Here is a 26,737-nt window from a genome sequence, read left to right on the forward strand (position 1 = left end):
GAGGATTTTTGGCATTCCTGTGGCCCTTACCTGCTACTTCTCCAATTTATTTGCACCATTCCCCAAATGAGGGTATCAGTATATTATTTAAAGTGTGTGTTTCACTGCCAGATACAAAAAGAAGTTTCTCTGATTCTTCTTAATAGTCTCCTGATGATGCAGGATTTCACTAGTGGTTTTTATCTGTGGCATTATACAGGAACATTGTTTTCTCTCATGCTCAGCATGACTCATGTTTGATTTATTTATTAATTTTGTTTGCAAGACAACCTTTTGCTGATGGAATGCTTTTCTATTTGTTGTATCTGTGTTTCTTGTTACAAGGATGACCTTGAAAGACCTTGCCTTTGAATGTCTATGCTTAGAATCTGTCCTGTTCATCATTACCTTATCGTGTGCTCTTACAAACACTATTGCAATTAATTTAGCCACTGGCACTATCCTATGAGTATCATATCCACTAAATAGTAGCTTTAGCACAGTTACATTTTGATTTGGAATCTTTAAGCTAGCTGATATACATGTCCTTCAAATACACTGTATTATTTGGAATAGGTTTAAGTTTTCAATCAATTTTTTGTGGCATGTAGGATCACTGTCTTATGAAAGTAATTGCAGCACTGGTATTCTATCATTGTGATTTGGAAATTTTATAGCAAATATTAATGTCATTTGGAAAAGTAATTTCCTTAATGTTTCTGCTTTTTAAATGTTGAAGAACTATATTTACCATTACTCCATAGTGGAATGGATGGTTCATTGCCAGATTTGCAATCATCTATCCTTAAAGCATTGCAGTAAAGTGAAGACCTATGGCTCTCTTTATATGTTTTTAATATTGACACAGTATTAGCTTGCTTCTAATCTTCTGGAATTGTACACTACTAATTTTTTTTTATTTTTATTTTTACATTCAAAATCAGTAGCAAAAATCTCTCTGTAGAAAGTCAAATGTGATGTTTGGTCTTCTATGACGTAGTCAATAGAGCAGATAATGTATGGTCATAGGATTAAAATAAGGTTCTCTAAATTGGTCTTGATTATGCTCACCCTTTGGCATTTTATTTTGCAGTTGGAACATCCTTAAAAGCAGAGGTTTTTTGCCTCCCCTCCCCTTTTTTGATGTAGCTGTAATTAAAAAAGCTGTTATGTAGGCAACATTTATGAACGTGTTTCACATACTCTTTCACAGCACCTCTAAATAGGAATATTCAAAGCTCTGCAATAAGCAGCTTTGTGAACATGTAAATATCATAGCAATATGTTATGTAAATCTTGCTTCATAGGGCTACACATTCAATTACTGTCAGTATTAGCATTTGACATGTATCTACTGACCATGTAAAAATTCATGTTAGTTACAGTGAATGTGTAAGACACTAATAAATAGTACCTGCCTCTGTAAAATGGCTAAAGCTGTCCATGTGTTGTATTTTTACCTGGTGTCTAAAAATACTGAAGAACTCTTAACTGTCAAAATATTTATTATATCATCTTTACATGATGGGATATATTGGAATAATTTGTTTACAGTGTGTAAGCCTAGGTGGAGAGAAACAGGATTTATGTCATGGAAAATGACTCTTGGAAATGAGTCACTGATTTTCAAGATAGAGTCATGTTCTAATTCAGTTCACATCTGAACTCTTCCAGTGAATATGATAGTGTAGATTAAAATTTTTTTTTATACAGTTCAACATGAAGAACCTATGAAACAACCTTAGTTAGCACAGGTATCAATAAAGCTCAATTATTGCCTGAAATTGAGTCATGCAGACCTCTTGATAAAAAGAAGGTACTGTCTATCATAATATAGTAGGTTTCCATGTTTAGCTCAGACTAGTCTAAAGTAGTGTACTTGGGAACAGGAGAGAGAAATTTTGAAATGTATGAAAGTACTCTTTCACAGAATTAGTTTGCTGTGGATTTTTAAGTGAAAACCAGTTTAGAAACATCTTTGATGCTTATTCAGATACTGTGTTTTCACCTGATTTTTTTTTTTTTCCCCCTACAATTTTTTAAAGCATAGAACTGTTACACTTCATAGACAACCAGTTGGTGGCTTGGGCTTAAGCATAAAGGTACGGATGACTTCTTGTTTCTTTTACTTTTCAGTGTGAATAAATTGCTTCTGTCTTAATTGAGGTCTCATGGTTAATACACATCTTTTTGCAGGGTGGTGCTGAGCACAAAGTGCCTGTCGTCATATCAAAAATATTTAAAGACCAAGCAGGTAACATATATTTATGATATTTATTTATATACTATATGTTAGGGCTTTTTGAAAAAATCAAGTGATTTTTAAACTGGGAACTAAAAATACATGTATGGCTCATTCTTTAAAACTTTGTATACATTTCAAAAAAAGGCCCATGTACCTTTTGTTGAATTTAAAATCTATAATCTTTTCAAGATTTTAGGACCTGTACTTGAAATTTTACTGAGAAGTAATAGTTTCAGAAAACCTTTTACTGCGGCAAGACTGTTGCAAACAAAGTATTTGCCCAGGCAGCCAAGAGGGCCAATGGTATCCTGGCCTGCATCAGGAACAGTGTGGCCAGCAGGAGCAGGGAGGTCATTCTGCCCCTGTACACTGCACTGGTTAGGCCACACCTCGAGTACTGTGTCCAATTCTGGGCCCCTCAGTTTAGGAAGGATGCTGACTTGCTGGAACGAGTCCAGAGAAGAGCAACAAAGTTGGTGAGGGGTTTGGAACACAAGCCCTTCGAGGAGAGGCTGAGGGAGCTGGGGTTGCTTAGCCTGGAGAAGAGGAGACTGAGGGGTGACCTTATTACTCTCTACAACTACCTGAAGGGAGGTTGTAGACAGACGGATGTTGGTCTCTTCTCCCAGGCAGCCAGTACCAGAACAAGAGGACACAGTCTCAGGCTGCACCAGGGGAGGTTCAGGCTGGATGTTAGGAAAAAGTTCTATACAGAGAGAGTGATTGCACATTGGAATGGGCTGCCTGGGGAGGTGGTGGAGTCGCCATCATTGGAGGTTTTCAGGAGAAGACTTGATGGGGTGCTTGGTGCCGTGGGTTAGTTGTTTAGGTGGTGTTGGATTGGTTGATGGGTTGGACGCGATGATCTTGAAGGTCTCTTCCAACCTGGTTTATTCTATGTATGTATTCTGTGTATTTAAAGTTGCTTGTGAAAACAAAACTATGACATAACAAATTGATTGATATAACTTTGAAAACCTAGAAGACAAAAAAGATAGAAAGTAGATTTGGTTTTACCCACATAATAACTCACTACCCTATGATATGACTAACTGTGCCTAGCTGCAAACAGCAGAGAATGCTAGAGAATGATTTGTAATGTTTGTTATGGTGATGATGAGACAAGATCTAAATCGGTGTAGTCCAACCCAGTTAAGTGGTAGTGACATTTATCTAGCAAAAAGAAGTCAGAGAGTTGTGGTCAATATATTCATCAACGACCTGGATGAGGGAACAGAGTGCACTGTCATCAAGTTTGCTGAGGGCACAAAACTGGGAGGAGTGGTTGATACACCAGCAGGCTGTGCTGCCATTCAGCATGACGTAGACAGGCTGAGGAGATGGGCAGGGAGAAATTTAATGAAACACAAAGGCAAGTTAAGACTCTTGTAACTGGGAAAGGACATCCCCATGTTGGAGAATGACCTGCTGGAGAGCAGTCTAGGGGAAAGGGACCTGGGAGTCCTGGTGGACAGAAGGATGACTATGAGCCAGCAATAATGTGCCTTTGTAGTCAGGAAGGCCAGTGGCATCCTGAGATGTGTTAGGAAGAGTGTGGCTAGTAGGTCAAGATAGGTTCTTTTTCCCCGTTACTCTGCCCTGGTGAGGCTGCATCTGGAATATTGTATCCATGTGTGGGCCCCTCAGTTCAAGGACCTGAGGGAGCTGCTTGAAAGTGTCCAGCACAGAACCACAAATATGATTAAGGGAGTGGAACATCTCCCTTATGAGGAAAGGCTGAGGGAGCTGAGTCTCTTTAGCTTTGAGAAGAGCAGACTGAGAGGTGACCCCATTTATGTTTATAAAATATAAAGGGCAAGTGTCAGGAGGATTGAGCCAGGTTCTTCTCAGTGATGTCTAATGATAGGACAAGGGGCAATGGATGCAAGCTGGAGCATAGGAGGTTCCATGTAGACATAAGGAAACACTTACTCACTGTCAGGGTGACAGAACACTGAAACAGGCTGCCTAGAGAGGTTGTAGAATCTCCTTCCTAGAGACATTGAAAACCCACCTGGATGTGTTCCTGTGTGACCTACTCTAGGTGATCCCACTCTGGCAGTGGGCTTGGACTCGATGACTTTTTGATGTCACTTTCAACCGCTAGCATTCTGTGATTCTGTGTGCAAGAACCACCTTTGGGGGACTCTGTCAGACATTGGACTGATCTTGGATAATTGGAGAATTGCTTTGGAAAATAAATCATAGAATCACAGAAAGGCTTGGGTTGGAAGGGACCTTAAAGGTCTAGTACAACCCACCTGCCATAGACAGGGGACAACTTCCACTAGATCAGGTTGCTCAGAGCCCCATCCTACCTGGCCTTGAGTTTTTCCAAGGATGGGGCTTCCACCATCTCTCTGGGCAATGTTTTCTGGTGTTTCACCTCATCCTTGTAAAAATTTCTTCCTTGTATCTAGTTGAAACCTACCCTCTTAGTTTAAAACCATCACCCCTTGTTCTGTCACAACAGGCCCTGGTAAAACTGTCCCCTTCTAAGTACTGAAGGATTCAATAAGGTCTTTCTGGAAACTTCTCCAGACTGAACAACCCCAACTCTCTCAGCCTGTCCTCTTAGGGGAGGTGCTCCAGCCCCTTGATGATCTTCATGGCCCTTCTCTGGACCTACTTGAGCAGATCTATGTCTTTCTTACTCTGTCCTTCAGTAAGCAAAAGAACGATTGCATGTGAGTGGGTAGTGCTTTCTAACGTAAATTAAGGGTCTTAACTGATCGAAAAAAAGGTAGTTTTCAGGTTGACATGGGCACAGGAACTAGTTTTTTCTTTCCTTGTGGTGTTCTCGGATATGCTTTTGTCATGTTTCTCAGATATACTTTTACGTGCTCCCTGTCTTGTTTAGAACAAATCTACCCATTTCATGTAACCATTCCTGCAAGCACAACACTGTGACCTTCAGTGCACGTCCTGCTCCTTAGAGGACTGAGATGCATTGATGTGATCTTTTGACCTCCTTAACCTCTCTTCCTGCTTTGTTGCATTGGAGATGAAACATACTTGCTTGTCATAATGTTCAGCCTTGTGCTTTACTAGATCATAGACTGTGTGTTTCTCCTCTGCATTTATTTCAGTGGTACTTATTTTGCTTGAAATTATTACCCAAACTTGATAGCTCATTTTCAGCAGATATCTCATGAATATTGAACAGATTGGCTATGCCAGTGTGCTGTTGGAAAGACTACTTCAGGCTTCCTGTATACCATATTTATATTTAAGTACAGTTGTTCTTTTTATGATATTGTTTCTGCAGTAAGGAATAGAAGGTGCTTTAATGTCAGTTGTACTATTGTAAATGGAACAATAATAGTGCCCTTGAATACACAGAAAAATAAACCACATTAAGACAATAAGTACCTAATAATAATACTAAAAATCTATATAAGCCTTCAGATCTAGGGATAGTAATTCAGGAAATTAATTTCCAATGAGGAAAACTATCTCCCTTCCTCTTAGGATGTAGCACTTTAAATCAAGGTTAACAGTAAGTTTGTATATGAACTATTTACAATGCAGAGTTTTGTATGTTGTAGGCACTTTTTCATAAGCTGCACTTATTTGTAGAGTAACAAGTGTAACAATTTTATGGTGTCAGCTATTTAACTCAAATCTGAAAATTTCTCCTCAGAAGATACTTGTTATAAGCTCTTGTAATGCCCTGTCCAAGGAATTTCCCAAGTGAGCAGTGGTTATAACTAGTACTGACCTAAGCAGCAGAGGAAGGCATTTGCACTTCAGTTGTTGAAATAGAGTGAACATTTCAATTGTTTGATCTCATTATTCAACACAAGCATTTCTGTAGTGACAGAGGTAATAAAAACTATTACAGGCAATAGTACAGGTAAGAAATACTATTACAATTTTGACTGGTTTAAAGACCTCTCAGCTATGATTGCTGTGTTTATAACTTTCAGATTAAGTTATCCTAGTTCAATTCAATGAGACTTTCCCTGAACAAGCTCACTGAAATGAAGACAGAAGCACAGTTCAAGAGGGCAGTTGTATATTTCTGAAAGACATAAGGGTAATAAAAGTGGTGAAGAGTCTGGAGAACAAGTCTTATGAATAAGAGTGGCTGAGGAAACTGGGATTGTTAGTTTAGAAAACAGGAGGCAGATGGGATACCTCATCACTCTACAACCACCTGAAAGAAGAAGGTTGTAGTAAGGTGGGGGTGAATCTCTTCTCCCTAGTATCAGGTGACAGAATGGTCTCAAATTGTGCCAGGGGAGGTTTCGGTTGGATATTAGAAAAAGTTCTTTACCGAAAGACTCAGGCATTGGAACAGAATGCCCAGGGAAGTGGTGGAGTTACTGTCCCTGGAAGTGTTCAAGAAATGTGTGGACATGGCACTTTGGGATATGGTTTATTTGCCACTGTGTTCGTAGGTTGATAGTTGAACTTCATCTTGGAGGTCTTTTCCAACCAAAACCATTCTATGATTTTAAGTCATCATTCAGTGCAGGAGACTAATATCCAGTGTATTACAAATCACATTAAGGTAGTCCTTTTTCCTGAGCTTATGCCCTCCATGTCAGTAATAAGAGCAAGTTTTACTAATGCCAATGACTCATCACTTTTACATTTTTCTTTGGAGTCTGTCTTTCATTCTAACAGAAGGTGGTTGTTGTTTTGTTGGGGTTTTGTTTGTTTGGGGTTTTTTTTCATACAGCCAAAGCTTTTGCTCAAGTTAATTTTGGAGAGATTAGGTTCTGTGCCAAACAGAATGAGAACAATTAAATACAATCATATGTTATCAACTTGAAAGTTAATTATATAACTAACTACAGAGTAATTTTAATCCCCTAAGTAATTATTTCCTTCCAAAGCAACGTTTTTTTTCTTATATATCAAACTATATAAGCAACATTGCTAATAATCTCCCAGATTGTCATAGAATCATAGAATGTATTGTGTTGAAAGGGACTTTAAAAACCATTCTAGTCCAACACCCCTGCAGTAAGCAGGAGCATGCCCAACTAGATCAGGTTGCTCAGAGCCCCATCAAGCCTGAAAAGACAATCTTGATGTCGAAGCTTCTCAGTAAAATTTCTGAGTTTGAGTCATGCTTCCTCTAGCTGTTGTTTTAAGACAGTATTGCTTGTACTGTATTGTCGATTTGAAACTGTCTGAAGACAAGGTAAATCACCGTACAACAGTTGGTGTAATGGCTTCTAGCTGTATGTTATTTTTATATATGTGTTTCAATTAGTATTAACAGTTTATTTGCAGTAAAGACTGCAGTACAGTTAGTCAAATAGATGTAGAGTCCTATTCTTAGAGATGGATAACTGAATATTCTGAACTTTGAAAGAATCAGATCATTTAGGCTTACTTGTTGTGCAGTGAATCCATAGGATGATCTGTCAGATCTCTTAAATGTATTTGAAAGAATCCTTATATGCAATATATGTGTAGTTATGAGCTTTCATGTGTTCACATTTTTCTATCTCCTATTTGCATTTATAATTACTTAAGAATCTTTACGAAATTGTGGAATCTAAAGGGTGGAGACTCTAAGACCACATGGACATTGAAATCTAACCTCATCATATATCCAAGTGACTTACTGCATAGAGTATTGGAAATTTTGATTGTGTAAATATCAAGCAGTCAAATTTCTATGCTGTGTTGCTAACTTAATAGTTCTGCAACTTTCTGTTTTTGTGAGACCTGTTGTAGTAAACTGGCTACTGCTGTGAGCTCTGTTCACATCTCCTATCACGTGTAGAGTCAGACAAGCAGGCGTGGTGAAACAGAACAGTGAGTTTAGCTCACTGAGATACAGTGAAGATAGTTAAGTAAAAGTAAATAAATCTTAGATAGCTTTCATTTTGCTAGTTTCAAAAAATGACCACTCTTGAGAGCCAAAACTCATTTAAAAATTAAAGTATTTTCCCACCTTCTAGGTGGGAAATAAGTGACTTGTGTCCCACATTCTGGTGTAACGGAAAAATCTATTGTAAGTGTTTAATCCATTTTTGACTGGGGATGTTGTATACCCTGGCAGGATTGGAATGAACTCAGAACATTTCAGCCACCGAAACATTCTTCACTGCATATAATGAAATGCATTAAAATAATTAATAACTTCTGGGTATAATGAAATTTGGGATTAAATACTTGTAAGTTTCACTTGGAAATTATGTTTCATTGTAGAACTTATGGTGTTTGCTTTGGGTTTGTGTTTTTTTTTTTTTTGTTGCCTTTTTTTTTTTAATGGGGTTTAAGAGCTTCATGAATCTAATACTCATTTTTAACAGAGAAAAACAAAGTGCTCCAATTTTAGATCAATTTAATTCTTTTTTTCATTCCTTTTGGTTCAGTTAAAAATCCCAGAGATAGTACATTAGCTGTCCAGCTCTAGATTTAGGCAGTTGTTTATGGACTTTCCCAAAATGAGGGTTTAAATGTGTGTGTCTCTAAATATTTGTGCATTAGGTTTCTGCTGCTGAATCATGCTTTTCTGTTGTTTAAAGAAATTGTCTTCAAACAATATGTTAATGGTGAAATTATTATGCATGTGAAGAAGATCAGCTTCCAGCAAAAGATTATTTGTGTTTCTTCACAACTATTTTAAAATATAAAGTCTTACTGGAAATTGTACTTTAGTTCTATAGGGTTTTGTGGTGAATGTTCTCTTTGGAAGGTGCACTTTGCGGATTGTGGTGTTTTCTATATAGCTTAAGCTGAAGATAAATCAGTTCTCTCTTGCCAGGCCAGACCAGTTTTGTCTTGTGTCAGTTTTGCAGATATGATACATTCGATGCAGCCGTACAAAATGCCAGTGAAAATTCTCTTCTGTGGGATGTTGTCAGCTTTTCAACAGTCACAGGATCACAGGATGTTAGGGGTTGGAAGGGACCTCCAGAGATCGAGTCCAGCCCCCCTGCCAGAGCAGAACCATAGAATCCAGCACAGGTCACATAGGAACGCATTCAGATGGGTCTTGGAAGTCTCCAGAGAAGGAGACTCCACAACCTCTCTGGGGAGCCCATTCCAGTGCTCTGAGACTCTCACAGTGAAGAAGTTCTTCCTCATGTTGAGGTGGAACTTCCTGTGCTGTAGTTTATATCCTTTGCCCCTTGTCTTGTCACAGGGTGTAACTGAGAAGAACCTGTCCCCTCCCTCTTGACACCCAGTCCTCAGATATTTTATAGACCTTTATTAAATCCCCTCATAGTCTTCTCTTCTCCAGACTAAAAAGCCCCAGGGCTCTCAGCCTCTCCTCATAGGACAGGTGCTCCAGTCCCTTAATCATCCTGGTAGCCCTGTTCCATAACCTATTCCCAGAGTAGCTGCTTTTTTTTTTTTATATTCACCGATCATCTGTGACTCAACAGGAGAATCATTCTGCCATTAACACATTCACCAGGAGCTGAAGAAGATTAATGGCAATTTCTTTACTACTTCTGACTATCCTACTCCTTAATTCACATAAGGTCCATTGTTCTCTTTTCTAAATCTGTGCTCCTTGCCTATTCCTATGTCCAATACCAGTCTCACATCTCTCATCTAGTGCATCTCTTACACTGAATCAGTACTCAGAATGTGTTGAGCTTCAGTGCTTTGTGTTTGTATATGCTTAGATCTGGCAGTGACTTTTTCATGGGTAGATATAGTACTTCTAAGAACATGAAATGATTTCTTTGTGCTTCACTTTTCGCAGGCCTAAAGAGTGACACAGAAGTCCCAGTTCCTTATCTGCCATTTAATTTAATGTGGGGAACCTGACACATTAGAATAATGGCATGGGCATTTGATGTAACACTTCCCTTTACATGGCAAACTGGGCACTTACAAAGAGGAAGAAAACTAAACTAAAACTTTCTGGTCAAAATTAGAAGTTTGGAGTATTGGGATTTTTTTTTTTTTTAAGAATGTGTTCTGTTCTAAATGCTTCCATAACAAGGCAGTTTTCAGTGTTTAATATGGTTGTGCTTTACAGCACAGACATTTTTAATGTCAAACTGCTTGTCTTAAAATTAAAAAACAAAGGGGGCAAATTGCAGCAGGTGTATTTTTACAGTCATGGCTGTGGTTATGTAGAGTTCATTGAAGTGGAAGGAAAAATACATCCTGATAACTTTGAGAAGGCTCTTTTGTATACACCAATTTCTCCAGTCTTTTTACTTTGCCTAGTTTAACTATTCCTTTAGATTTTTCTTTACACAGTGAAATATTTAAGCATATATTTAAAGTTAAGGTTATGGATTGAGAGGTCTGTAAGGTCAATAGGCATCACTATGTTTTAAGAAGCACATCTTTATGCATCCCTAATAGTGTCAGGGGACGTAGTGCCTGTTGGTTTTTGTTTTTTGGGGTTTTTTTTGGGGTGTGTGTGTGATTCAAGTACTCAATAGAAAATGAGTGAAATTGTATTGTGATCAAATGACATCAGGGACATCAGGTTAGTTACAGACTCAAATCTGAGTGGAGTTGTACATAAAATCACAGAATTGGTTCCGTTGGAAAAGACCTCTAAGATTATTGAGTTCAATTGTTGACCTAATACCACCATGGCCCTTAAACAGTTCCCTGAAGTGCCATGTCTGAATTACGTAGAAGCATTCAGACTGGAACACTGGTCTGAGTTAAAATCCCTGAAATCCATACAGTGTGGGCATAAGGAACCACAGCAACTACTTTGTTCTCAGTTCTGTCTTATCACCTGCTAATACAGACACGGTCAAATGTTTTCCGTTCCATTCTGAGACAATCACACACACTGGGCAAGGCACGTACCCTTTGACTTTATCCTTTCTACGCTTTCCTGCAATTTGAATGTCTAACACACCCTTCTCTTATCTCTCCAGTTCCTAAAGCAACCCAATAGGCCTAACATAAGCATTGAATTAATATTAATTCTTCACGTGTGTTTTTCACAATTGGCATATGTATTACAAACACCTTGAACAGAAGATTAGTATTGAGATGCCAAAGCCAACATCCAGTATCTTTAGCAACGTATATAGCTAGTATAGGTTATTTCAAATTGCTTCATGATGTTTTGGAGCTGCTTGAATTCAGTTGCTTTCCTGTAAATGGATGTATCTTTTCTATGCCAGCTATTACAAAGCAGGATAAGAAGTGGAATAAAGACATTCAGTACAACTTGCAGCATGGAATTTAAATTAAATTGTGAAATCTTTCTTAAATATTGATAAAAGTAAGACTGATAAGCTAGTAACTTACACCTGATCTATTAGAAAGATAATTTTATTACTAAAAAGGCAATTTCGTACAAAAAGTACATTTGGAGTGGCAACATCTGTATTGCAGAAATGGTGGCAATACACTATGCATTTTTTCTTTTTATGCCTCTATTTCCATCTCTCAAAATTCTGTCTTTGCTAATTTTTTTTGGGGCATTCTTCAAAGCCTTAAACTCTCACCCTATAAAATCATATGGGAAGACTAATATGCCTGATTGAGTCATATCAGTCTTTGCAGGATCAAATTCATTTAAGTAACACTTTCCAAGACATAAAAATCCTCAAAATCCCCCCAGAAGTACAGAATTTAGAAGCTAGAGAATGCACCTCCAAAATGTCATGTGTATGTGTGTGGAATTCTTTGCAGTTTCATTACGTTATTTCCATTAACTCCGTAATGAAGGAAACCTGCAAATTGCAGCCTGAATAATGTATTTTGTTATTCCTGGGAACAAAGGTAACTTGAACAAAGGTAACTCAAACATCATGTTAAAGAGTAGCATTAAATTCTAGGCACAACCTCTTTAATTAAGTCCCTGTAAATTTGGTCAAGGGGAAAAGACTTGCTAAGTAGTTTTAGAAACTCCTGTTTCCCATTTGTGGGGGAATAATGAAAAGTGTGATTCACGCTTTCCACGTAATTTAATGAAATCCTTCATTAGTGAGAAATTACATTTGTCTTCTATATTCAATAAGTTCTTTACACATGGAGGATAATTCTCTTAATTTGTTTAAAATTGCCAGGAATCTATTACCTTTGTAGGATGAATAGTGATTGCTGTGCCATTGTTATTTTCACAACAAAATCAGTTTCAAATGAGGGTTGCAAGCAGCATGCTAAACCAGTTGCTGGAGAGTATATAGTGTTATTTTGCAGTACTACTTTCAATTAAAATGTACTCCTTCTGTAATCCCGCAGCTGACCAAACAGGAATGTTATTTATAGGAGATGCCATAATACAGGTCAGTAAATATTCATTTTGTCCACAGACATTTGTTTCATTCTTGCTTTTTGGTTTATTTCTTTACACTAACTTATACATTGCAAATAATTTTCTTCCTATTGTATCTGTTTTTAGGTTAATGGTATAAATGTAGAAAGTGCTACTCATGAAGAAGTGGTAAGTCATTCCACTTGTTTTTTTAATGTAGAATGTTCTGTGTCCATACTGTTTTGTCTCTAGCCTTGCCACATAGTTTACTTTTGTTTACTTATTGTCAGGTTTCTCATATGTGTGATTATTAACAGTTCAATTTTCACTGTTTGATATAGTTTCTGCATCTACCATGACACTCTTTCATAGTAAGACACATGCACGTGTGACACAAATATACTGTTCCAAAGTTGAGTCTCTGTCATTGGTTGGTTTTTTTTGTTTTTTAATATCCTTTAGATAAAAAAATGTTTCAAAGCACAAAATAAGGCACAAATGCAAATTTCTAGTAGGTTACCTCCATTCTGTTCATCAGAGTGCAACTCCTCTTCACAGAATGGGGACTATGTCAGTTTGATCAATGATCTCTGCTCTCCGAACCTCTCCTCTCCTCTCCTCTCCGAACCTCTCCTCTCCGAACCTCTCCTCTCCGAACCTCTCCTCTCCGAACCTCTCCTCTCCGAACCTCTCCTCTCCTCTCCGAACCTCTCCTCTCCGAACCTCTCCTCTCCGAACCTCTCCTCTCCTCTCCGAACCTCTCCTCTCCGAACCGAACCTCTCCTCTCCGAACCGAACCTCTCCGAACCGAACCTCTCCGAACCGAACCTCTCCGAACCGAACCTCTCCGAACCGAACCTCTCCGAACCTCTCCTCTCCGAACCTCTCCGAACCTCTCCTCTCCGAACCTCTCCGAACCTCTCCTCTCTTCTCCGAACCTCTCCTCTCTTCTCCGAACCTCTCCTCTCTTCTCCGAACCTCTCCTCTCCGAACCTCTCCTCTCCTCTCCGAACCTCTCCTCTCCGAACCTCTCCTCTCCGAACCTTTCCTCTCCGAACCTCTCCTCTTCTTTTCTTTTATTTTTTTGTTTGTTTGTTTTTTCCCCTGTAAACTATACATTGGGCTTCTTGCTATGAAAATTCAATGGAATGCAAAGAAAAAAATTAAAAGGACTTAATTATTTCAGAATGAATGGTGAAAATATGAAAATGTGCATTACTTTGTTATGATGCTGCTCATAAGTTATGAAATGTCCTCTGGGTGATCACAATCATTCAGGGGTTGCCAATAAATTTATATCTATAAATAAAAAGCTGTATATATATTTATATATATATATATATATATGTACAGACATTGTGCCTTGATTTTCATGGGAAAACCAGTATGTGTGGATTGCTGTGACACACTGAAAAGGCCCCTGGAACACAGATGTACAGCATGCTTTGAAATCCAGTTGCTGTTTCTGCAGAGCTTTAGAATCTGGTGATGTTCAGTTTAGAGGAATCTTGAGATTGAAGAATGGAATTATAATGACTATTCCTCGCACAATGTTAGCTCTCACTGCTGCACTCATTTTCATGGTAAAAATGAATGCTCAAGAAATGGACCAGGGTCTTTCAGTCAGTTTATTTGCTTGAAAGAAAAATTGTTTAAATTGAGATGACAAGGATTCCTCTTTTGCTCTTTCAGTTATTCCATGTGATTTCAAAATACAGTTTATCACAATGTTTGGTCTAATGCAAACTAAAATAATTTATTGAGTAGTGGTTAGTTTTTAACTGGTTTATTTCATTTATCAGTTCAACTGTATGTGGATAAAGCCAGTTCACCTTCATTCCACATGCAGTGCTTTTCCTGTCTGCATTGCAAGGGAGTGTATATAAAAATTATAACTCACCCCATTGCCTGTGTATTGGCAGTTCTCAGTCAATTCACTGACAGCCATATCTCAAAATAGCATCTGTAGCAACCATAAATGACATGGGCTCTGACAGTCTTATCAGCAAGAACGAAATTACATGGACAAAGGAACTAAACTTGCTTTCATTACTTGGAGGTATTCTGTCTAGGTCAAGATAAAGTGCAGCTGCATCATCTTGCAGTCCCTTTCTCGGTGATGATTAATACCATCACACTGGATTTCTAGAATAATTACAGACCATCTCAGTAAAGCACAGAAGCAGACCTATTGTGTTTTGGTGAACTACTCTTTTGCTGCTTCTATTGTTACCACACAAAGAAAACTCTAAACTTCCTGAACATTATTCCCTGCAAAATAGTAAGTTATATCCCTTAAGGACTGGGTTTCGATACCAAGAAGCACTCCAGAACTGTTGTAATACAGCTATGGTATGGTCATAAGGAAAGCATAATGAATTCTTTGCACTGTACATGCAAATTCAGTAGAAACGTTAAGCAAAACTTCCTGGAACAACTGTAGCCCATATGATTGAGGAAAGCTCTGGACAGAGGAGAGATCTCAGTGGGCCAGGAGATAATTCTGCAAGAGTGACTTTTCTAATATCACAACCTGATATCAAAATCAGAGTGGAGCTAGATAAATGGGTCAGATAGTAGAGGAATGGGATCATTCTATGAGATCTAAGATGTTATTCTATTGCTGAAATTCCTGAAAGAGTGAAGATGGTTTATTTTATTTGTATCAAGATTATGTCATTAAATTTTTATGAAATAACTGTTGAAATTTCTTACCCCAAACAAAAATCTATTTGAATATGGTGGGTTTGCAATTAAAAATAAATGCTTCAAAAAGAAGGGTTCACTTCATGACCCTAAGCTTTCAGCTTGAAGGAGTCATTTCTTTAGCAGAAGATTCTAGATATTTGTAGATAAAATATGTAAATTATGATACACTTATCTGTTGCCTGTCAGAAGGTTAATATTCCTCATCTCATGTGTTGGATTACAGCGGCCCAGAGTGTGTGCACTTGCACATAAACATGGCATAAACTTCTAAAGTGAAATATATATTTATGAATAGGTCTGACCAATCCTGGGGTTTTAATTATTTTCTTTTTAAAAGCTTTCAGTTTGCAGTCTCAGGGATCCATGAATTCCTATGACTTTTTGTTGAATGAGAGTGGATGTATTTAAACTTGTGTTATGGCACAGATCCAGAACTTCAAGAACTATTTTCTTGGAAAATATGCCTCTCTCCTATGTAAGCATGTTAAGGCATTGGAAAATAGGAAATCCTGCCTCTATGTTCTGTGTAGGGTTCAGAGACTACATAAACCATCAGCTTTCAGTTAGTTATCTCTGAGCAGCATGGAAGGAGACCAAATATTTCGTGTGAAGAGCAGCACTGGAATAAGAGCAAAAAGATGTAAACTGCCGTGGATAAGTCTGAAGAGTTTTTGAAAGTGCTGGTACAAAAAGTAGTTGCCTAGTTTTGAAGTGGGATTTGATAGCCTCAGGAGCAGTGCCATGCAGTGTTCCTTGTTATCCCTGACAATTGCTAGGAAGACCTGTCCACTCTTGCTTCTTTTGATCCTTGCATCCTGTGCACAGGCTAGTCTATGTCTTCATTTTTGGTTGCCATGCTGGGTTTCCCTGTTGGTTGAGCTTAGCTGCTCTGAAGCAATATCTTCTCCTCATTTTGCCCTCCCACATCTTTCTTTGCCCATTTAAACAATGTTTTGTGCTAGGTGACCATCAGTGTTTCATCAGGCTTTGAAGAGCTAGAGTGCTATCTATTCTAACTCAATGTTACTCAGAGCACCAAACTGAAAGCTAATTAAGAGCTAGTGTACCCCTTTGTTCTGTTGAGTAGATTAATTAAATGTGTTTGTCAAAGACCAGAGTTGTAGGAGAAGGGTTATTTTTGGATAGCTTTGGAACAGCTATGTTTGGTCTCTGACATAGAAAAGAATGTAAACATCTTGTAACTGAAAGGAGAAACTTAGCAGAATTTGGTTGGATGTGTTAGAATATTGTTTTATTATTTTAACCTATTGTGTGCCTTAATTACACACACACCAGTAGAAAATAACCAATTGAGATCTGACACATGTGCCTTCTGATAGAGTATATAACTTTGCTGTGTAATATAATAAAAATCTTCACCTGCTACCATCTTGGCCTGGAAGCTGTGCTCTAGGGTGATTGAGCACCTACACCCATACTACAACAAATGGTGACCCGCGAGGTGCACCCTGAGCAACTACAGATAACGAAACCAACTTGCATCAACAACAAAATCTTGGCTTCACAAGGTTTGTGGAGATGGTACTTGCTGCCATCATTAAATGGTTGCCTTGAAGTGGTTGGTCTCTATGAGGCTTGCTAAAGGTTTTTGTCCAGTGGAAGGAGAGTCCAGTGGCTAGTGACAGTCCCCAACTTAGCTTAAGTATAGGCGTGGACATTAAAAATAAAAGATAAATAAAGAAAAAATTAAAGGCACCTCTGGAGGTGGAGAGGGGGAGGGAGGGGAAGAAGAAACTGAAGAAAAAGAAGAGCCGCAGGCTGTGAGGCAGAGGTGAGCAGTTGGGGTAATTGTAGGGGGGTTGGAGCCTCTTTTTTTTTGGCGAGCACATAATGGGGAATAAGATGTCAAAAGAAGAGAGAGCAATATTCAGAGTCTTTACTTAGATCTTGAAAAAAGAGCTATAACTCCCTTCAACATGTTTTAGTTGCAGACAAAACGGACATTTTAAGCCAATAGTATGACTTGAGGGGAGATAACTGTCCTAAAAGCCTTTCAGAAACTCTTTAAGCAACATGAGAAATCTATCAGTACCTCTGCTTTTCAGCAGATGCTCTTTTCAGCTGCTGAGCACTGCTCCTCTTCCATGAAAAGAACAGTGTATGATCCAGGGATCTGAGTTTTGGGACTCTGCTAAAAAAGGAGAGTGAGATCAGAGAAATTAGAGCAATGTCTGAGGTTGAACCTACCTTGGAGAAGCAAGTGAAAAACACTGATTGCCAGAAACTTTTGTGTGCCTTAAGAAATGCTGTTGTAAGTGATGTGCTAACAGCTTGCATGCATCAACATCCAGAAACTTTGACAACAGAGGCTGTCGCAGCTTCTCCCTCAGCCTTTGATCTTTCCAACAGCATGGACAGAGGTATGGAGTGAGGAGGAAGCAATGGCTTCTGCTCTAGCCATCTCAAATTTCAGAGTGGTGGTGCCATCCATGGCAGGAGGCTCAAAAAACATCAATTAAGATCAGAATTGCTGCTATCACGTCCCCCTGGGACTTGCTTGTTATCTATGGGTGAGAATTTGACAACTTCTAGCAAACTTATGAGACTTTCCATGCCTCCAATGGATGCTGCAGCCCGCCCTGATATGAGTAATGATTTTAGCATAATTTCTGATTGTAAGGGACTTCAGAAATTTGTTATTTTGATGGTTTTAGTAGTTAAGTTTTAATAGTTAGCATAATGAAAATTGAGTACTCATGATAAGTGTTTAGTAGTTATAATAAGGTATATCAAGTAATAATAATAATAAACATGTTAAGCATATGGTAATTATCATACACTATTAGAATTAGTAATTGATTATTCAGATATGATGTCACAAGAAAAAATAAAAGTTTGAGAACATAACATGCTTTAACTATTCTATGTGTGGTTTTAAGTGTGATTTAAAAAAATTATGAAGGATATAAACATTTTGGAGGCTTTAGTTGGGAGACATTCAAAAGAAAAAGAAACAACATTAGGGCAAAGTTAGGAACAATAGGACTCAGTACCCTTCCTTAGGAAAAACAGAGCATCAAGACATCAGTATGTTAGTATCAGTAAAAGTGGATTATTGTGTTATGTTCAATTTTACATTGGGCAGAATTACAAACATTCAGGGTGTTATCTCTGACCCAGTGAAGGGGCCTTTTCACTCTTGCTGTCTGCCTGCAGGTATTTTCCTTATCTGTGGAGGTAGAGCCTGGCCAGCCCTACCCTCACAGATCAAGGGAAGACCTTGCTGACATTAAACATTTCTATGATTTTTGACCATCTTAGAAAAAGGCATAGGTGTAACATTCATGCCTTTGAGGCAGATTGTAAAAGACAGTGCTGAAGACTGGGTTTGCTGAATTTGTAGGTCTTTATATCTTAATCCCTGTGTACAATGTGTTCAGGCTACAACTGGTATGGTTAATCAAATCTTCTTTATTAATAAGAAAAGGGAAATGTACGTATTGGAACTAGCAAGTTCTAAGTTCTCCTTTAAGAGATCAGGCAGGTAACAAAGAAGTTCAAAACTGTGGGATGAAACTTTTCTATCTGAAATAAGCAACTGTCCTGTTTGTGTCTTGAAATTGTAAGTGGAAAGGAATGTATGCTTGTTATTATAGTATAGCTGGAATTCTTGTTAACTTTACCCTTATATTATGCCAGTTGTTTTAGAATGAGCTAATTGCTTTTGCAGTATTGTTAATTTTACCTTGTTTGCTTTTATGTATGCAAAGAATTTTAGAAAGGTCGATCAAAAAGTGTGGTTTTATTAGAAAAAGGGGAAGATGTAGGAGAAGGGTTGCTTTCGGATAGCTTTGGAACAGCTTTGTTTGGTCTCTTGACATAGAAAAGAATGTAAACATCTTGTAACTGAAGGGAGAAACTTAGCAGAATTTGGTTGGGTGTGTTAGAATATTGTTTTATTATTTTAACCTATTGTGTGCCTTAATTACATACACACCAGTAGAAAATAACCAATTAAGATGTGACACATATGCCTTCTGATGGAGTATATAATTTGCTGTGTAACATAATAAACATCTTCGCCTGCTACCATCTTGGCCTGGAAGCTGTGCTCTAGGGTGATCAAACACCTAACCCATACTACAACACAGAGTTACTCTGTTTATGTAAGTGAAACTCAATTATTTTTCATTTTGTAAATTTCCTGAAATGGAAAGGAAAATGTGTAATATAGAGGGCTTACACCCACATAAAATTAACTCATTAATACGATGGTTGTATTTATGATCACAGCGATGATTGATCAACTCTTTTGAGATCACTGTATGAGCTGGATATAAGTATTGTTTCTCTTCACAAAGCCATTGACCTAATAGGAATGTGATCTAAACAAGTGTTAGATCACAGTGCCTTATAGTTGTCACTAATATTTCAGGCACGTTTGTTCAGCCACTGAATTAAAGCAGATAATGGCATCTTTGCTTACTCCACATTATACAAACAGAATTGTATTCATATGCTTCAGATAACAAATAAGTTAGCAGATTGTATCAAAACCACTAAAGAATTGGATAAGTAGATCAAAAGTTGTTTGCTTTTTTTGTTTGGTTGTTTTTGTTCTTTTCTTGTTGGGTTTTGTCTAATGTGGTATTAGTAAAAGGTCTAATGGAAAGAAGTATAGCCCTGTTACTTAAGGAAATATGGCACTGGCTGTAATCTTGACTCTGGAAGAGGAGAAACTGATCCTTCAGAAGACTGTAACATGTCAATGAGATTTGATGTTCCCTTCATGAAGTAGAATGCGGTTGGTTTTTTTCCAGCAGAGAATATACTTTATGGTGACCTGTGGTGAATAGATACTGGTCTGTACAGTAGCACAATTACAAGGTGGTGTCCAATGACAGGACATGGGGCAATGAACATAAACCAAATCACAGGAGGTTCCTTGTAAACATTAAAAAAAATATATAAAATCTTCACTTTGAGCATGGCAGAGCATTGGACCAGGCTGTCCAGAGAGGTTGTGGGGTCTTCTTCTCTGAAGGCATTCAAAGCCCACCTGGCCATGTTCCTTTGTGATTTACTCTAGGTGATCCTCCTCTAGCAGGTGGGGTTGGACTACCTAATATTCAGAGGCCACTTCCAACCCCTCCCACTCTGGTATATAGGCAGGAGTCTTGAGATAGTGTTCAGAAGGTTCAGTATGAGAGTTTTCCCAATGCAAATTTCTTTTTGATATGTACTTAATATTGCAGATGATCTGCTGGTTTATGGTGATAGTAGCTCTTTCATGCTTGGGGCTGATGTGGAGGCCAAAGCATTAAAGATTGACATAACAGGGTACAATTACTGTGAAACAATGCTGAATTTTGTGTCTTTTAAGTATTCCTATTACTGTGTTATGTTCTTCTAGATGGTTTAAGGAATTCAGTGTAAAAGAAGAATGTTTGGTTTTGGTTTTGGTTGTTTGTTTGGGTTTTTTTATTTTCAAGTTTCTCCAGTTATTTAAGCCTGAACTGGTGACCATATAGATGATTACAAATAAATTTTATGCTTTATACAAATCACAGGGTGGTCTGTTGAGCTTATCAGTCCATAGGTCTAGGACTTCTGTTTTGTACTTCAGCAGTGAATGTGTAGAAACCAAAAGAAATTCTCAGTGCTTCATGCATTTAGTCACATATTAACTCTGGATGTCTGTTGAATGTCTATTAGAGTAATAAGACTTAGTACAAAAGGATCATTGTGGAGAAATTTGTCAGAAGAAAAGGAAGCATTGTCCAAACTGTCAGCCATTTTTAAATAAGAGAATGGAATATACAACCTGCTGGGTTTGATAACTTTAAAAGCTTCTGGTTTAGCTTTTGCACTCAGTAGCATAAGACAGCCTTCATTAAATATTGTTGGTCGGCCAGATGAAATTAACTTCATCATCATTTCATACCATTGCCTGCAGACAATGGCAGAAGTTTTCTGACTGGTATATCTCTCCTCAGAGACAGATAAAAGCCTTTTCTGAGAACTCCACAGGTATATTATGAATACAAACAAAAACTGACAAAGACAATTGGAAAAGTAATGGCTACATGAGAACTTCCATTTAGTCTTTTTGCACAATCAGTGTCAACTGGAATTTGTATAAACACAAACACATAACTGTAATCTGGAAAGATTACACAATTTGAAGAATGTGAACCTGGAGGGTTAGACAGCTACAATTTGTTTGCTAGAAAAAGCCTGCATTTGGGACTAGAAATGTTTACATTTCAAAAGATTCTTAAACGTATGCATTTCTAGTCATGCTCAGTCAGGTTTGTGTATGTGTGCTTGAATTCAAAGCGGCACTTTGATCGTGGAGTGTGTGACATACCAGGTGTGTCAGTAATGATTTCAGATAATTTCCATCTAAGAACTGTGTTTGCTTTCTGGTAATTTGTGTCATATTTTTTTGATACCTGAGACAACTATTGCATTTTACAAGTAATGGGTAAGAGAAGATAAGCAATACAACATCTTGTTTATTTTCAAATTGTGACTTCTGTGACTTTGAACTCCTTTCAATTATAGCACAGTTGAAACTGACCTGAATTTATAGAGGGAAGTCCCTGTAATGCTCTTACATTATTGTAATTTTAGGAAGGATGGAAAAAGTCCTTTCTCAGGGCTGGGTGTTCATTGTTCAGGTAATAGTCAGCCTTAAGTGAATTTTAAACTTCCATTGCCTCAGGAAACAACTGATTTGGCTCAAAATGTGTTTTACAATGCAAAGTATGTGGAAGCAGCATCTTTCATATCCCAGATGTTTGTTTCACTTCAAAACAATGCTTAAACATGGACTAAAGTGTGTAATTAAGTAAAAAACTCAAACATACACAATTTTAAAATAAATAAATAGTTGCTAGCCCCCTCCCCCCCCCCCCCTCATATAATTCCTGGTAATTATATCATGCTTTAGCAGTGTTATTTTTTTGAACTAATACTAATACTGAGATGTTGTAAAATACATCTTTTACTGTATTTGTAGGTAGAAATAAAAGTGCTAATTGAGTGCTAACCAAGAGAAACTGCAGTTTAATTTAAACCTGTGAAAATTTCTGTAGCCTGCACTGCCTGGCATTTTCCTATCATATTTGTATAAATTGTTCAGACACAAATGCTAATTTTGGAGTAGCCAATTAAACATTAAGGAAGAGATTAGGGTGCATTGAAGCTAAGGAAGATACAAAAATCAGAACTATTTATTGGAAATCACTTTGTAATTGATCAATGGTAAATAGAGAAGTGCCTCTCATATTGAGCTAACTTAATTGTACTTTAAGCTTTTCCAATACTGTCTGCAGTCCAATTTTAATTTTGTAAACTTTTTATTTTAAAGTCACTTAACTTTCACTGTCATTTTAAAGACTACTTGTAGTATGATGTCTATTTTTCATGCATCTTCCTTGCCTACTCATACATAGAAAAGCACAGTATCACATTTTTCATATGGGTTGAGCTGAAACTGCCAAGTTTCAGAACACCACTTCCAACCATACTTTAGTCTAGGAGGCATTTTAAGCATTAAGGATTATTGTTCCCTTTTCATTAGAAGTGCTTAATTTTTTTTAAAACTTACAGTTCTCTAGATTTAACTGACCTTTTGACATTATGTTATGATCTAATTCTCATATATTTCACTACATCTTCATGGTTGTTTGCCTGCTGCATTACAGGCTTGTACCCAAGACTTGCACTTTTTGTGAATTGCAAGTATTTTATTTGTGAAACACATGTACTTCCAAGCTCAGACATTCATCAGGAAATTCACTTTCTTTTACTTCAGAATTTTTGCTTCAGACTTTTAGCCTGAGCTAGGTATTTAATTTTCATCTGTAGATGCAAGAATGTATTTCATTTCATCCAGCTTCAGATGTTTGAAGTGTAAGGTTATCATCCAGACTCCTCTTCTTCAAAGAGAGACTCCTGTGGGTGAAAATTCCTTTTTTATCCTAGGATCTTTACTGACTTCTACAGAAAAAAAAAATCAACAACTAATTTAGAGTTGAATCTTGTAGATGGCTAAAGTTAAATGATGTGTCTCTTGCTCTCATAATAGGTCTTGGCTAAAGGGCCATATGCAGGAATTAATTAATCAGAGCCATGCACCTTTTCAATTTAATTGCTGTTACAGTTCTGGTCTATAATAAGTCAGAACTTTTACAGCCAAGCCCCTGTCTAAGTCTCTGAGCAGTGTGAATATTGAAGTGTGGGTTTAGGTTTAGAACAAACCACGGTAACAATAAGGCACCACAATTTTAAGAGAATGCACATCAGCCATAAATTGTGACATTGATTTGCCTGCCTGTCAGTGTATAGACTTTCCCTAAAATGGGTGTTGACACTGAAAATGAAGCAACAAAGTTCATTTGGTTTTCCTAAAATATGAGTCATATTTTTCTCTGTAGAGTCTAGACTGTAGTTATCAAAGTGAGATCTAGAAGTTCCTATTTATATTTTTATCATTATCTCCATTCTGTTCTTGAGAAATATGTGTGAAGAAGAGAAGCATAATAAATTGTGGTTTGGTGAATGCACTTTGAGATACACCAAATCCACAAATTAGAGCCAGCATGAAAAACAAGTGCTTCATCTGATGCCCTTTTCTCCTCCAAAACTGTAAACACGCAAGTAAGTGTACACACACAGATATCTCCAGTAAATATATTTAATCAAATTATTTTTTTTAAATCCACACAACTCACTTTTATCACTGTCCTTTTATATTAATGCTATTGTAAGGCAACAGTCCAATAGTGAATGCTTTTTAAAAAAAAAAAAATCCTTATGCATCCCCAACCTCTTTGCTTCTGGACCTTCATGTCTCACGCTCACTAATCTGCTCAGACTGCCTGTTTTCTGCTTTCTCTTGACCTCACTGAGCTCTGCCCTCAGAGCTGATTTTCCTAATTCAATGAGTGCAAACCACTGTCATTCACTCTCAGTGATCTGTGGTCACTAGTAAATAGAACAGCAAACAGATCTACCAATAAATATGTCTGTAAGAGTTTGCTGTGATTAGTTACTTTTCTAATTGATACATGCATGCTCTAGTTGTGCTCAGACTAGAGGCCACAGGCACTAGTTTCCATTTTTGACAAATGTGATCAGGGCTGCAGTTGCATACAAGCCAAATAAAATTCTCTGTCCTGAGTGTCATAGATATGAAACTAGGAAATATCTCTGCCCTATAACAGGAGTCGAGTTCCATCAAAGATGCTATTTAAAGCTCCTTGTGCAGTAGTTAGTGCTACACCTTTAATTAAATTCTGATATTTTAATGCACATGTCTACACATGGTTGTGTGTGTGTGTGTGTACGTACGTGTTCCCTTCTGGTTAGAAAATACTTAGAGATAATGAAGGCAGTCACAAAAATCAAGACTATATTTGAAACATAAAAATGTTCTTAATCTGTCATCTAAATGAATTGAACCAAATACTTACAATCTAGATAATTATGGTGTATCAATATATATCTTTATGTGTATACACATAATTAATGTATTCAGTCTACGTAAACACATATTTCCATACTTCTCTATGCCAGCTTTATAAAATGAATTTATTTGTAGATGTTGTGTTCAGCTGATATATAAAATAAAGTTGCACACCAAATTTTTTATTAAAGTAATTCCATTGGTCTTGCCTACTCTTAACTATTGCTGGTGTGGCTTGACCCTAAAGATAGTCTTCATTCCAAGTAAGAAATGTTCACACAGAGTTTCTTATAGATCAGCAAAGCTGTTGATTTCATTATAAGTAATGTGTTTTCCGTGACTAGTGGTTCTTCATTTTAAAGTAGCTGTTATTTGTCACACTGACAGGTACACCTACTGCGAAATGCTGGCGATGAAGTTACCATCACTGTTCAGTACCTCAGGGAAGCTCCATCATTTTTAAAGCTCCCATTAGGTAAGAGGAAATTAACAGATAGTAGTAATTTATTTTCCTCTTTGCAGTATTCTTGTGATAAGATGACAGTGACAGAAATAGGAATTCAATCTTTGAGTGTTTTGCAGGAAGAAACAGAAAATTGTGTGTGTATTTTATTGCTCGACATACAAGAATATAATGCATACTGCATGAGTGCTTCTGTATAGTTTATTCAAGATAAAACTGAAAACCTCATTAAAATGCAGTACAGTCATGGGTAATGTCTGGAAGTTTTTCTGCAGAAGCTTTGCCTGAATACAATAAAATAGTGTTTGCAAACATTTGAACTGTACATTCTCACTGAGAGGTATTTTCAGGACACTTCCCAAACATGAATAGCATTACCTGTACATATTTCATAAATTACTTGCATATTTTGATCATTTTTGTCAGAGAGCAGAATTAGTGTGACAACTAAGTAGTTTAAGAGCATCAGTAGTAAATTGTTAATGAACAACGCAGATAAGGAATTTTTTTGTTGTTCATTTGGCTAGAAAATGTAAACATTCAAGGTACTTGAAATTGATGCAAGTAGAAAAGTGTACATAATATATAAGGTAATTTAATTATCAATAGTTTCTGTTATAGACCATATTCAGTCTTGGTTCTACTAGCCATTTGATCTTGTTGGTTGACATCATATATATACTTGGACTCTGCCACATCTGGTCAGTTAACCATAGCTAAGAGCCAAACTCCCACCCAGCTGCTCTCTCTGAATCCTCATACAGACAATAGAGAGAAAACAGAATGAAAAATTTCTTGGGTCAAGGTTAAAGACAAGAAGACCACTGAATAGAATAGAATAGAATAGAATAGAATAGAATAGAATAGAATAGAATAGAATAGACCAGGTTGGAAAAGACCTTTGAGATCATCATGTCCAACCCATCATCCAACACCATCTAATCAACTAAACCATGGCACCAAGCTCCCCATCAATTTCCTTCTAAATACCCCCAGTGATGGTGACTCCACCACCTCCCCAGGCAGCCCATTCCAATAAGCAATCACTCTGTCTATGGAGAATTTCTTCCTAACATCCAGCCTAAACCTCCCCTGGTGCAGCTTGAGACTGTGTCTTCTTGTTCTGGTACTGGTTGCCTGGGAGAAGAGACCAGCCCCCACCTGTCTACAACCTCCTTTCAGGTAGTTGTAAACAGCAATAAGGTCTCCCCTGAGCCTTCTCTTCTCCAGGCTAAGCAACCCCAGCTCCCTCAGTCTCTCCTCATAGGGCTTGTGCTCCAAACCCCTCATGAGCTTTGTTGCCCTTCTCTGGACACATTCCAGCAAGTCAACACCTTTCCTCAATTGTCCTGTTCTCATGGACAAAACAGACTCAAGTTGGGGAAACTTAAATAAGTGTATTGTGTATTAAAATAGATTCAGGCACTGAGAAACAAAGACAAATGAACATAAACAATACCTTCCCTTCCCAACCTTTTCTCAGGCTCAGCTTCATTCTTGACCACTCTACCTCCCATGAAAGTGGTGCAGGGGGATGGGGAATGAGGGGTTTGGGGTCAGTAACACAGCATCTCCTCTTCCTTCTCACTCTTTTTTCCTAATCCATTCTGGGTCCTTCCTACCCACTGCTGTCCTTTACAAACTGCCATAACATGAGTTCTCTCTATGGGCTGAAGTGAAAAAAAAAATTTGCTCCAGTATGTGTCCCCCACAAGCTGCAGCTTCCTTCAGGGCACATCCACC

General features: G+C 37.6%; 1 protein-coding gene across 1 annotated transcript in view; it reads left to right on the top strand.

The window, feature by feature from the left end:
* The window catches only part of SNTG2 (syntrophin gamma 2), a 190,879-nt gene that overhangs the window by 91,188 nt on the left and 72,954 nt on the right, over positions 1-26,737 (top strand). Inside the window, exons 3-7 of the mRNA XM_054178651.1 lie at positions 2,025-2,081; positions 2,176-2,233; positions 12,374-12,417; positions 12,534-12,575; positions 24,919-25,006. Coding sequence (XP_054034626.1) covers positions 2,025-2,081; positions 2,176-2,233; positions 12,374-12,417; positions 12,534-12,575; positions 24,919-25,006 — 289 coding nt within the window. The remainder of the gene's footprint in view (positions 1-2,024; positions 2,082-2,175; positions 2,234-12,373; positions 12,418-12,533; positions 12,576-24,918; positions 25,007-26,737) is intronic.

This window comes from Dryobates pubescens, chromosome 3, assembly GCF_014839835.1.
Source record: "Dryobates pubescens isolate bDryPub1 chromosome 3, bDryPub1.pri, whole genome shotgun sequence".
NCBI lineage: Eukaryota > Metazoa > Chordata > Aves > Piciformes > Picidae > Dryobates > Dryobates pubescens.